General features: G+C 42.8%; 1 protein-coding gene across 1 annotated transcript in view; it reads left to right on the top strand.

The window, feature by feature from the left end:
• Window positions 1–14,655, top strand: part of SNRNP40 (small nuclear ribonucleoprotein U5 subunit 40) — a 38,195-nt gene that overhangs the window by 664 nt on the left and 22,876 nt on the right. Inside the window, exons 2-4 of the mRNA XM_054465463.2 lie at window positions 2,964–3,093; window positions 4,308–4,401; window positions 6,911–7,076. Of these exons, the coding sequence (XP_054321438.1) occupies window positions 2,964–3,093; window positions 4,308–4,401; window positions 6,911–7,076 (390 nt within the window). The remainder of the gene's footprint in view (window positions 1–2,963; window positions 3,094–4,307; window positions 4,402–6,910; window positions 7,077–14,655) is intronic.

Here is a 14,655-nt window from a genome sequence, read left to right on the forward strand (position 1 = left end):
GCTTAAGCATCCTGACTCTAACATGGATCTGGCATAGAACAAAAATTCCGAAGAGTTTGTAGAATGAATGAATGAGGGAGGGAGGAAAAGAGGGAAATGATTGGTGTTGGCTCGTTTTGGGACTTTGGGCAAGTTGCTTTTCCCTTTATTTCTCTGCACTAATATTATTAATAACTAAATAGCAGCTAATATTCATTGACTCTTGTACCAAAGTGTTTCGTATATGAAATTTCCATTGATCTTGGTAGCAGCCTGTTAGGAACGTTATTAACCCATTTTGCAGATGGAAAAACAGACTTACCAAGTACGTGATAGAAGCAGATTTCGAACTGAGAAACCATGCTCCTAACTACATTTTTTGTAAGACAGAAATAGTGATCACACTTCCAATGTCTTGTTTAGGCTCAGACGAGGAAATACGAGTGTCCTCTCATCTCAATAAATCCTGCTGGCACCGTCCTCAAAGTAGGTCTAGAATTGCTACTTCTACCATCTCATCATTGCCTCATGGCCTAAGCCATTATTATCTCATCTGGCATTTTTGTAGTGGGACCCTAACTGGTCTTCCACTTTCTGCCTTTGTATCAGCACCTGTTACCAGGCCAATAACCAGAGGAATCCTTCTAAACATCAGATCACATTACATTCTGCAGAAAACTTTCTGGTGGCTTTGTACTTCATCCAGAGTAAAAACCAAAATTCTTATAATTATTTGCCCTCTTTCCCTTTACCTCTCTGACCAATTTCTTACTGCTCACCTGGCTTCAGTTACACTCTCTTCCAAGCCTCTGCCTCAGGACCTTTGCATTTGCCGTCCTCTCTGTGGGATTGCTCTTCCCAAATGTTTACATGGTTTACTATTCAGCTCCTGCAAATATTTGCCCAAATGTAATTTTTTCAGTGAGGATTTTCCTGACCACCCTATTTTAAATCGCAGTACCATGTACTGTGGAACCCACATTGCTTCTCTCTCTCTTTCTTTTTTTTTTTTTGTTTTTAGACACAATCTCTCTGTGTTGACCACTGGCTCACTGCAGCCTCTGCCACCCGGGCTCAAGTGATCCTCCTGCCTCAGCCTCCTGAGTAGCTGGGACCACAGACACACACCACCACACCTAACTAATTGTATTTTTTTGTAGAGACAGGATTTCACTCCTGAGCTCAAGCAATCCGCACACCTTGGCCTCCCAAAATGCTGAGATTACAGGCATGAGCCACCGTGCCCATCCCTTCTTTTGCTCTATAGCACATGACACCACATATATATTTTGCTTGTTTTCTCTCACCTTCCCTTCTCCCTTCCCCCTTTCCCACTGGAACAGCAAGCTCCATTGTTTATTTTGTTCATTGCTGTTTGCCCAGTGCCTAGCACATAACTTTTTTTTTTTTTAAGATGGAATTTTGCTCTTGTCGCCAAGGCTGGAGTGGAATGGCATGATCTCAGCGCACCGCAACCTCCCCCTCCTGGGTTCAAGCGATTCTCCTGCCTCAGCCTCCCGAGTGGCTAGAATTACAGGTGCCCGCCACCACGCCTGGCTAATTTTTGTATATTTTTAGTAGAGATGGGGTTTCACCATATTGGTCAGGCTGGTCTCAAACTCTTGACCTCAAGTGATCCGCCCACCTCAGCCTCCCAAAGTGCTGGGATTACAGGTATGAGCCACGGCACCCAGCCTGCACATAACATTTTTTAAAACTAAGTGAATATGGCTGGGCGTGGTGGCGGGTGCCTGTAATCCCAGCCACTCGGGAGGCTGATGCAGGAGAATCGCTTGAACCCAGGAGGCGGAGTTTGTGATGAGACAAGATCACGCCATTGTACTCCAGCCTGGGCAACAGAGCAAGACTCCTTCCCAAAAAAATAAATAAATAAATAAATATGAAAATGCTGGAACGTACTGAAGAGATTTGGGGATTATAGGTAGTATACTTCACCCATTTGACAAGTGAGCATATCAGCCCATGTTTAGATGAATTGCCCAAGTGTCGTCTTGGTGTCCAAGACCATAATGAAAACTACTTCACCCATGCTGAGGATCCCTTTGCTATGAAAAAATAAGAAAAATAGGCCAGGTACAGTGGCTCATGCCTATAATCCCAGCACTCTGGGAGGCCAAGGCGGGCAGATCACTTGAGGCCAGGAGTTTGAGACTAGCCTGGCCAACATGGTGAAACCCCATCTCTACTAAAAATACAAAAATTAGCCGGGCGTGGTTGTGCATGCCTGTAATCTTGGCTGCTCGGGAGGCTGAGGCACCAGATCCCTTGAACCCAGAAAGCAGAGGTTGCAGTGAGCCGAGATCACACCACTGCACTTCAGCCTGGGTGACAGAGAAAAACTGTCTCAAAACACACACAAAAAAAATTAAAAATAAAACAAAACTATTTCACCCAGTACTCCATACTATGCAGAGTTGTTGGGAAAGTCAGTTCCATCATTTGTTAAATGAGCCAGGCCAAATGTGGTGGCTCATTCCTATAATTTTAGTGCTTTGGGAGGCCAGGAGTTTGAGACCAGCCTGGGCAACATAGCAAGACCTCATCTCCATAAAAATTAAAAAGATTAGCACGGCATGCTAGTTCATGCCTGTAGTCCTGGCTACTCAGGTGGCTGAGGCAGGAGGATCACTTGAGCCAAGGAGTTTGAAGCTGCAGTGAACCATGATCACACTACTGCAGTCCAGCCTAGGTGACAGAGTGAGACCCTATCTCCAAAAAAAAGTTGGTCGTACAACAAGAGCCGAGAGAGTGAACAAGAGAGTCATTATAACAGGTAGATAATGGAAAGTTTCAGAGAGTATCAAGTTGGAGGCATTCATGTGAGAAGAACTGCCATTCTGTAAGTCAGATGAAACCCACTTATTCATTGTTTTCCTGGTCTTTTCCCTCCACTCCCCACCCCCTAATTTTGTAGCCTCCTTTGCCTGTATGCAGTAGTTACCTTGTGCTTCTCTTTTGTTTAGGGACCTCCAAGGTGTTCCTCCCTTCAAGCCCCAATCATGCTGCTCTCTGGACATGAAGGGGAAGTATACTGCTGCAAGTTCCACCCCAACGGATCCACCTTAGCATCTGCAGGATTTGACCGACTGATATGTGAGGCATAGTTTTTGAATCTGGAATAATTTTTCCTGCCAGATAGTGATTTTTTTTAAATCTTGGGTGCCACAGAAGGTATCACTCTGTGTTGGCAACATAACAGGCCGCATGGCTTATATGCTAAAATTGGGACATGAATATGCTGAATAATCTTGGGTGTAGAACTTGGAGTCCATGGGGTAAATACAGAAGCCATTATTTTACTAGTTGGAAAGTGAGTTGTTCTGGTTTGAGACTGTCTTCCTCATAGAGGCAAATCTCCAGCTAATTTACCAAGGTACTTAGCAATCTAGACATAACAGGTTAATGGCAGTAATGAGGAGAGAAATAACTTTTATTTTCCCAAAGGTATAAGGTCCTCTTAATTCACACCCAGAATCCTAGCTAGCATATGGGAAGGGAGGAATTCTAAAGTGGTAACTCCCTTAAATAATCTACCTGTACATCATTAGGATCTACTACCAGATTTCCATTTTTGAGAAATAAGTAGAATTTCTCATACCCATTTTTGAGAAGTAAGTAGAAAAAGTCATTTTATTTATACTCCAGCAAATGAAGCCAGAAGGAAAAAAAATCAGATATTTCTGTTGCTACTCTCTTGCCAGATTATGAGATGAAATGAGTTCTTTGGGTCTTTTCTGTTAACTCTTTTCCTCGGTGCCGGGTGGATGATACCCGTCTTCACTGCCCATTTTGATTTGGATGTTCTGGCTCTATGATCCTTAAGCTTACTAGTGGCCAAACGTCTGGATTGCTTAGGGATCTTTGCAGAACATATACGAATTATTGATAGGCTTAATTTCAGCAGACAAACTACATAGTTTTTTTTGTTTGGTTGGTCGGTTGGTTTTTTAGAGACGGAGTCTCACTCTGTCACCCAGGTTGGAATGCAGTGGCGTGATCTCGGCTCACTGCATCCTCCGTCTCCCGGGTTCAAGTGATTCTCCTGCCTCAGTCTCCCAAGAGTTGTGATTGTAGGCGTCTGCCACTACACCCGGCTGATTTTTGTATTTTTAGTAGAGACGGGGTTTCGCCATGTCAGCCACGCTGGTCTCGAACTCCTGACCTCAAGTGATCCACCCGCCTTGGCTTCCCAAAGTGCTGGGATTACAGGTGTGAGCCACCATGGCCGGCCTGAGAACTGTTCTTTTGATAAATTTATAAGTATCCTTTGACTAGTAATGCTCACAGAACCCCTGTCTCCCTAACAGTACTGTGGAATGTCTATGGTGACTGTGATAACTATGCCACACTGAAGGGACACAGTGGAGCAGTGATGGAATTGCATTACAACACAGATGGCAGGTGAGTATTCTGCATAATGGAATGACAGCTTCTCATACTAATTCTTCTTGGCGTCCTTTCACCTTTCATCTTTTCTCAGGAGACCCTGCTATCAAAAACTACTAATTTTGGGTAGCTACTTTAGTATCCAATTTATCACTGTCACCCCAAGTGAGGTGTTTATAGTCTGTGTATGCAGATATAAAGATGTTATATCTGTCATTTCAACAACCCAGACAAATTTTTCATTTTTTAAGACATAAAATAAATGTGATTTTTATATGTAGGCTGGAGTGCAGTGACACAAACATGGCTCACTGCAGCCTCAACCTCCTGCTCGAGGGATCCTCCCACTTCAGCCTCCCAAATAGCTGGGGCCACAAGCCCACGCTTCCATGCCCAGCTAATTTTTAAAAATCATTTGTGGAGACATGGTCTTGCTATATTGCTCCTGAGCTCAAGCAGTCCACCTGCCTCAGCCTCCCAAAAATGCTGTGATTACAAGCATTAACCACCATGCCTGGCCTGAAATCAGCTATTTTTATTATAAAAATCATTTCTTTTGAGAAACCAAAAAAAGCAGAAAGATGAAAAAATAGTCTATATTTCTACCACTCCAAAGATAATCAGTGTTTTTTTTTTTTTTTTTTTTTTTTTTTTGAGACGGAATTTCACTCTTGTTGCCCAGGCTGGAGTGCAATGGCACGATCTCAGCTCACTGCAACCTCCGCCTCCCGGGTTCACGCGATTCTCCTGCCTCAGCCTCTAGAGTAGCTGGGATTACAGGGATGCATCACCACACCTGGCTAATATTATATTTTTTGTAGAGGCAGGGTTTCTCCATGTTGGTCAGGCTGGTCTCGAACTTCCGATCTCAGGTGATCCACCCACTTCAGCCTCCCAAAGTGCTGGGATTATAGGCATGAGCCACCGCGCCTGGCCAATCACTTAATTTTATACATTTTTCTAATGCCTTTTTTTCTACTCAGAACTGTTTAGTTTTTGCATATTTGTTAGAACTATGTGTACAATCTTTTTTATTTTTTTTATTTTTTTATTTTTTTTTTTGAGACGGAGTCTTGCTCTATCGCCCAGGCTGGAGTGCAGTGGCGCGATCTCAGCTCACTGCAAGCTCCATCTCCCGGGTTCACACCATTCTCCTGCCTCAGCCTCCTGAGTAGCTGGGATTACAGGTGCCAGCCACCACGCCCGGCTAATTTTTTTGTATTTTTAATAGAGATGAGATTTCACCGTGTTAGCCAGGATGGTCTTGATCTCCTGATCTTGTGATCCACCTGCCTCGGCCTCCCAAAGTGCTGGGATTACAGGCGTGAGCCGCCGCACCTGGCCAGAACTATGTGTACAATCTTATTTGCTGCTTTTTTTCTCTTTAATATTGCTAAGCCAACATGTGATGTCATAAACATTATTTTAATGACTATATTATTTTAGAATATATTATAGATAATATAGAAATCTGGCTATACAAAAGTAATTCCATTGTTAGGTAGTCTGGTAAACATTCATTGTTTTACATTTCTGACCTCTAAAATCTTAGGGTGCTCCATCAGTTGATACATAGCATTGTATACATTTTAAATAAAGCATTAGAAAGCTGGGCCTGGTGGCATGTGCTTATAATCCCAGCTATTTGGGAGGCTGAGGCAGGAGGATTCCTGGAGCCCAAGAGTTCAAAACCAGCCTGGGCAACACAGTGAGACTCCATCTCAAAAAAATGAAAAAAGAAAGCATTACAAGATCAGTTATAACTTAGAAATCATCCTCAGAGGCTGGGCGTGGTTGCTTACACCTGTAACCCTAGCACTGTAGGAGGCTGAGGCAGGAAGATTGCTTGAGCCCAGTTCAAGACCAGCCTGGGCAACATAGTGAGACCTTGCCTCTACAAATGATTTTTGAAAATTAACTGGGCATGGTGGCACAGACCTGTGGTTCCAGCTATTCAGGAGGCTGAGGTGGGAGGATCACTTGAGCCCAGGAGGGCGAGGCTGCAGTGAGCCATGATTCCAGCCCGGGTGACAAAGCAAGATCTCATCTCAAAAAAAAAAAAATGAAAGAAAGAAATTGTCCTCAGAGACAAAAGAAAAACTTTGGTAAAGAGAAAAGATTGGAGTTACTCAGCTGTCGGGTCGGTACCACAGTCTGTCTGATCTCTGCAGCACCAGGGAGTTATTAAACATTTCCAAGTGAGAGGGTGTCTTATGTTTAAAATGTTACCTATCACAAAAGAGGAAAAGATAGAGCAAACTGCTACATTAGATGTATGTCATGGGGACTCAAAGAAGGGGAATTTTTTAAGCTTCACAGGGGTAGATCTTTTATCTGGGCCATCTGGGCCTAGAGCACAAATAGGATTTTCGTAGGGTGAGGCATTCCAGCATCATGGGCAAACTGGTGTAGCACAACAGGTCAGTGATCTTGAAAAATTTGGCACCTTCCGGCAAGTAGGAAAGATAGATTGTTACTGTTTATATTCACTTATTTCTTTTTTATTCTTTCTCTTACTTTCTAGTATGCTCTTCTCAGCATCCACAGATAAAACTGTGGCTGTGTGGGATAGTGAAACAGGTGAGAGAGTTAAAAGGCTAAAGGGACATACTTCCTTTGTGAATTCCTGTTATCCAGCCAGGAGAGGCCCTCAGCTTGTATGCACTGGCAGTGATGATGGCACAGTTAAGGTGGGTATTGTCTCTCCATGTTCCAGTTTCTGAGGTGATGTGATGTGAACCTTATCTTGCCTTGCCACTTGTACTCTACCTTCCTCTGCAAAACTTAATTTTAGCAGTCATTTCCCATAACACACTTGAAATTTTTCCCCATTTAAAATAAAACATTTAATACATGTTTTAATTACCCTACAGAATAATAATAGAACCATAGAATAAATTGTTACTTGAAATAGGCTGGGCGCTGTGGCTCACGCCTGTAATCCCAGCACTTTGGGAGGCCGAGGCGGGTGGATCACGAGGTCAGGAGATCAAGACCATCCTGGCTAACACGGTGAAACCCCGTCTCTACTAAAAATACAAAAAATAAGCTGGGTGTGATGGTGGGCACCTGTAGTTCCAGCTACTCAGGAGGCTGAGGCAAGAGAATGGTGTGAACCTGGGAGGCAGAGCTTGCAGTGAGCCGAGATCGCGCCACTGCACTCCAGCTTGGGTGACAGAGCGAGACTCCATCTCAAAAAAAAAAAAAAACAGTGACAGTAATATCTGTGTCTTTCAAGGCTGTTATGAGTATCCCCACCAACAGGGAGGCAGCAAAAAAAAAAAAAAAAAGAAAAACTGTTGTGAGATTATAGACAATATATAAAAAGTTCAGTGAATGGTTTTAGTATGGCACAAGATGGGAACTTAAACATCGTTTAGTCAGATGGTTACCAGCCTATCTTTATATCATCATCACCTGAAGAACCTGTTAAAAATACCCAAAGAATCTGGTTCAGTGGATCTGCAATGGAAATCAGATATTTTAAATCAGGAAAATGAGGCCTAGAAATAATAACTTATCTCAGAGGCACACAAGGACACAGTACATCATAGTACCAACCATTTGATTCTTTCTTTGACACGAATTTTGGACTCTTGTTTATATTTTAAACAAAACAGTGAGGGACTTCAAAAGAGTACATCTGGGAAACTACACCCCCATACTTCTTATCGCTTTTTAAATGAATTAATGAATTTGCTTTTTTTTTTTTTTTTTCTTTGAGACAGGGTCTCGCTCTATCGCCCAGGCTGGAGTGCAGTGGCACAATCTTGGCTCACTGTAGCCTCCACCTCCCGGGTTCAAGTGATTCCCCAGCCTCAGCCTCTTGAGTAGCTGGGATTACAGGTGCGCACAACCATACCTGCCTAATTTTTGTATTTTTAGTAGAGATGGGGTTTCACCATGTTGCCCAGGCTGATCTCAAACTCCTGAGTTCAGAGCAATCACCTGCCTCTGTCGCCCAGGCTGGAGTGCGGTGGCGCGATCTCGGCTCACTGCAACCTCCACCTCCTGGGTTCAAGCAGTTCCCCTGCCTCAGCCTCCCTAGTAGCTGGGACTACAGGCACCCATGCCACGCCCAGCTAGTTTTTGTATTTTTAGTAGAGACAGGGGTTCATCATATTGGCCAGGCTGGTCTCAAACTCCTGACCTTGTGATCCACCCCCCTCAGCCTCCCAAAGTGCTGGGATTACAGGCGTGAGCCACCACACTTGGCTGAGATGTTTTTCTACTGAGTGGTTTTCTTATACCTAATCACTTGGGGCCCCTTGATGGTTGGATGGGAGGAGAGTCTGTGGTTTAAGATTGGTTTCTAAACCAGAGCTCTGACCTAAATGTCAGTGTAGTTGGAGAGTCTTAACAGTAGCTGATTTACTAATTGTCATTTCAGAAGATAGTAAGAGGTGGAAATGCCCCAGTGAATTTTGTTAACATTATTATTGAGGGCCTGCTATAATAAACATCTAGGAACTATTTAGGTAGTAGAAAAAGAGTGTATGTCCTTTCTGTCTTCCTTCTTTTGGTTTTTTGCTTCTCTTCTGCCTTAATTAAACATGATTTGGAATAGTTATTTTTACCTTATTACTCAAGTTAATACTTTTCTTAATGAGCAGTATGTCACATCACCTAAAGATGACTGCTTTTTAACCAGCTCCTATTTTTAATGTCAGTATATTTATATTTAAGGCATCGTTAAACAGCTTTTTGCAATATACTTTTCAGTTACTTGTGATGTTGGAGTGCTTTGTGTTATTGTTTTTTTGTTACTAGGTTGCAAGTACAGGAATTGAATAACTTCAGTTTAAGAGGAAAAAAAGTCATGTTGCTTTTTACATGTCAGAGTTCTTAACAGAAAGCAAAGGTTTCCAACAGCACTTGCATTTTTAGTCTAAGAGTAGCATTCTGGGCATTATTCATACAGATCGTTTTCAAACTTTTTATCAAGTGCATTCTTCTAATAAAATTAAGTGAAATACTGTGTGTATGTGTGTATGTACTCATATATATATATATATATATAAATTTCCCTTTCATGAGCAGTTCAGTCCTAAAGCCAGTTATATAGGCCAAAGCAGGGAAGGTGCTCTAGTTAGAGATGGGCCAAGGTGGCCCACAGTAGGGTGTCAGAGCCCAAGTGTGGTAAGGAGAGCGTCCACACTGGGCAGGGCAATACCTTGTAGGGAGTAGTCAGAGAGTGAGGAAGTTATCCATACAACACAGGGTAGGTAACCAGTGTGGGGAATTTGAGGGTGAGGGAGGGGCAGCAGCCCAATATGGAGAGTCAGTGCCCTAATGGGGTGAAAGGGTCGCCTGTACATGAAGCAGTACGGGGAGAGAGTGGATGTCAAAGCCTGAACTGAGGGCATCCACACAGGGTAGAAGTGATTTGGTGTAGTGAGTCTGAGACTGAGCAAGATGACGACAGCATGCTTGGAGAAGTGCAGACTGGAAAAGAGCCGTAGCAGAGTGATGAGGGTGTTCACACAGAGGAATGACCCAAGTTGGGTAAGGAAGAGTCAGACATGGCTTCAACCAAGAATGGGAATCACAATTCAAGCAGGGAAAGGAGGAAAATTATGCAGGGGAAGGGTGGAAGAGAATATGGGAAACTGGTTGCATGCAGGAAGCATAATCAAATAAGTGAATACATTGAATTTAATGGGAGGCTGATTTCTCTGTCCAAGAACAGTTACCAGTACAAAAGAGAAGACTAAAATGAATCTTATGTGAGGTATAAGTGTGAACTCACAATATTCAATATAGAAACAGATAGATATAGAAAAGAATAGACATAAATGTGTGAGTGTGTAGGTGTGTGTGTACCTAAATATACATATATTGCCTGACTGTCCACTGAAAACGTTTAGGAGCAACAAGACCCCAATAGCGATAGCACCACTTACTGCGCAGGTACTGTTTTCCACTAAAAGGAACCAGCGCTCCTATTTCAGCCTGGGGGCAGTGAAAGTACAAGATAAGCCTTGTGCTTGTCAAGGCTTATTTTGTCAAAAGAACATCCTAACTAAATTATCAAATCGACCTAATTAGTAATGGGACAAGGCAAAATCATGAGCCATTTGCTAGGATACAACAAAGATGCAGCATCATTTCTGTGATATTCCTACCAAAGATGTATAACTTAAATCTAATCAAGAGGAAACATAAGACAAACCTAAATTGGGGATGATGACTGTCCTGTAACTTTCAGAAATGTTGAGTTCGTAAAACTCAGAAAAGTTTGAGAGAATCTTGCAGGCTGGAGTCTAAATTTAACATATGATTCCAGACTGAATCCTTGTGCAATAAGACATTTGGGATAACTGGTAAAACTTGAGTGGGATTTGAGGATAAAATGGTGATAGTGTATCTGTATTTCTTGATTTTGATGGTTATGTTGAGGTGATGTAGGAGAACATCTTTGTTTGTAGGACAGACACTATTTAGGAGTGATAAGGGGCCAGGCGCAGTGGCTCATGCCTGTAATCCTAGCACTTTGGGAGGCCTAGGCAGGTGGATCACTTGAGGCCAGGAGTTCGAAACCAGCCTGGCCAACATGATGAAACCCTGTATCTACTAAAAATACAAAAAAGCCGGGCATGGTGGCAGATGCCTGTAATACCAGCTACTCAGGAGGCTGAGGCAGGAGAATTGCTTGAACCCAGGAGGTGGAGGTTGCAGTGAGCGGAGATCACGCAACTGCACTCCAGCCTGGGCAACAGAGTGAGACTCCATCTCAAAAAAAAAAAAAAAAAAGTGATAAGGCATTGGGTAAGCAACTTACTCTCAAATGATTTAGACCAAAAAAGTGCTCTTTTTACTTCCAAGTTTTCTATAAATTTATGATTGCTTCAAAGTAAAATAATTATTAAAAGTGGTTATCTGGAACTAAAACTCTAAATTATTTTAAACAAACTTTGACTACCATGACTTTTAGGAGAAAGACAAAGATAGATTTGACCTGAGTGAAGTATCTATTGAGACAAAGATTATAGTACAGTTTATAAAATATATAGGATCTAAATTATTAAGGCCTTGAATTCCAAGTTAAGAAGTTTGGACTTGATTCTGTAACCACAGGAGTTGGGGGAGGGGGAGATGTTGGGCGTGTAGGAGAGGAGTGAAGCATTCTTTTTGGACCATTTATCTGAGTAATAAACTAATTTTTAGTTCATATTTACGTGAACAAAGAAGAAACTACTTTTCATCCTAAACCATGAGAATTGGGAGGAAGAGGCATCTTGGCACAGATCCTACTCAGACTCTCCTTGTTGACTACAGGATTGAATTTAAGCCTATGACCTTCCCTAAGGTTCCATGCTGATTCCTTTCTTTTTGATGCCGGCCCTTTAAAACTTGGAACAGTCACCCCAAAGTCTCTTTCTTCTGAATGAAATGACCCATTTACTTGTGGTTCATCTTCTCAAGTGTGTCATTCATTTATTGAAACATCTCTGAGCCCTCTCTGTGTTATCCACGCTTTAAAAATGTAGAGCTGTAAGAGTTTGTTTGTTTGTTTGTTTGTTTGTTTAAGAGATGGGGTCTTGGCCGGGTGCAGTGGCTCACGCCTGCAATCCCACCACTTTGGGAGGCCGAGGTGAGTGGATCACCTGAGGTCAGGAGTTTGAGACCAGCCTGGCCAACATGGTGAAACCCCCGTCTCCACTAAAAATACAAAAATTAGCTGGGCATGGTGGCGCATGCCTGTAATCCCAGCTATCCAGGAGGCTGAAGCAGGAGAATTGCTGGAACACGGAAGCAGAGGTTGCAGTGAGTCGAGATGCCACCACTCTCACCCAGGCTGGAGTACAGAGCCGCAATCATGGCTCACTGCAGCCTCAACCTCTCTGGCCCAAGCGATCCTCCCATCTCAGCCTCCCAAGTAGCTGGTACTATAGGCATATACCACCACACCCAACTTTTTGTTTTTATTTTGTGGAGACGAGGAATCACCATGTTGCTCAGGCTGGTCGCTAACTCTGGGCTAAAGCCATCCTCCTGGCCTCGGCCTCCAAAAGTGCTGGGGTTACAGGCATGAGCCACCACACCTGGCCCTCTAAGAATTTTATAGTTTTAGCTCTTACATTTAGGTCCTTGATCCATGTTGAATTAATGTTTGTGTATCATGTTAGGCAGGGGCTTACCTTCATTCTTTGGCATGTGGTTAGCCAGCTGTCTTAGCACAATTTGTTGAGAAGACTACTTTTTCCTTCTATATGGACCATAGTTACTTGCTTCTTTGCCTGCCTTATATTTTGTTAAAAACTAGACATTTAAATATTATAACGTGGCGACTCTGGACATTAGGTCCCCAGAGCTGCTTGTTGTAGTTGTTTGTTTAGTGACTTTCTGTGGGTTGGGGTAAGGTGAGGGTGGTTGGTTGGTTGGTTAGTTTTTGAGACGAAGTCTTGCTCTGTAGCCCCGGCTGGAGTGCAGTGGTGCGATCTTGGCTCACTGCAACCTCCACCCCCCAGGTTTAAGTGATTCTTGTGCCTCAGCTTCCTGAGTAGCTGGGGCTACAGGGGCACACCACCATGACCAGCTAATTTTTGTGTTTTTAGTAGAAACAAGGTTTTACCATGTTGGCCACGCTGGTCTTGAACTCCTGACCTCAAGTGATCCATCCACCTCGGCCTCCCAAAATGCTGGGATTACAGGCATGAGCCACCATGCCCGGCCTGTTTAGTGATTTTTTGAACTAATTTTGTAAAGTTTGTATTCTTTGTCCTGTGTGACCTCTGAATTCTTTTTTTCGTTAGCTTAGTGGTCAGCTAGTGAATGACAGAAGTTTCCTAAATTACCTACAACAATAAGAACAAAAATTCTCCCAGTCTTTGCAGATTGTCTTTTTGTATGTTGGAGCCTGCCTTCAACTCCTTGCCATGCAGTTTACATCTCTCCTTAGCTTTCACTTCCTGCTTGTGCAGAGCCTGAAGGTCAACCAGAGAGCTTACGGCTTTCTCAGATCTTTTCTAAGTATGTGCCCAGCCCTGGCCATGCAAGTGGTCTAGATTGCCAGGGATGGGCCAGGCCTGGTGGCTCATGCCTGTAATCTTAGCACTTTGGGAGGGCGAGGCAGACAGATCACTTGAGGCCAGGAGTTTGAGACCAGCCTGGTCAACATGGTGAAACCCTGTCTCTACTAAAAAGACAAAAATTAGCTGGGCATAGTGGCACGCGCCTGTAATCCCACTTACTTGGGAGGCTGAGACATGAGAATTGCTTGAGCCCATGAGGTGGAGGTTGCAGTGAGCCAAGATCGCACCACCGCACTCCGGCCTGGGCGACAGAGGGAGAGTCTGTCCCTAGATAGATAGATAGATAGATAGATAGATAGATAGATAGATAGATAAGATAGATAGATAAGATAGATAGATAGATAGATAGATTAGATAGATTAGATAGATAGATAGATAGATAGATAGATAGATAGATAGATAGATAGATAGATAGATATAGACAGATACATGGCCAGGAATATGTCAATGCTTTTCAAAGCTCTTATTCCCCAAATTGTCTCCTTCCCCAGCCCTTCCTCCCAAGGTTTTTGGTTTGTATTTTTGCCCCAACTGTTTTTCCTTGCCCCCAGGAACCAGAGAGTAATAATGTCCTTTCCTTTAAATGTTTTCAAGGAAAGTTCCAAGTTAGGCAAAATAAATGTAAGTCCTTTGGGCTCATCCTTCAGGGAGCCACCAGACAGGTAAAAATAAATAATTTTTATTGTTTATTCTTTGACAATAAGAAATAGGCCCCCTTTGCTTCCTCAGTACTAGGAAACCATACTGGGAATATGGGTTATCTTCAAAGCTGTTGCTGAGCAGGAGACAGAGCCAGCACAAGTTAAAACACTACAAAGCCCTTTTACTGGGACTCAGGTAGTTTTTTGTTTCCTTTTTCCTCATTAAAGGTTTGCCTGGTTACTATAAACTTTTGATTAGTTTTGAGAGTTCCGACAGTTGATTCTGACAGATTTTGCTGGTTAATTTGCTGCTTTCGTGGAGGGACAAGCTTTTGTCATTGTTTATTATACTATTTTCACTGACATACCCTGTATTTTTTTAAATGTGGGTTGCAGCCCACTAATGAATTAGTATCTACAGTTTGAAAAAATTGTCTGATATCCTTGTTGTCCTAAAAAATATATGAACTAAGTAGTTAGGGGAATTCCATTCTAAGAGTATGTTGATTTAACTCTGTTCACTTTAACAAAGAAGTCTGAAAATATAACAAGTTTTGTTTCACCGTTCTTCAAATGTCTTGGCAAAATTGAGT

The sequence above is a fragment of the Pongo pygmaeus genome, chromosome 1, assembly GCF_028885625.2.
Source record: "Pongo pygmaeus isolate AG05252 chromosome 1, NHGRI_mPonPyg2-v2.0_pri, whole genome shotgun sequence".
Lineage (NCBI taxonomy): Eukaryota > Metazoa > Chordata > Mammalia > Primates > Hominidae > Pongo > Pongo pygmaeus.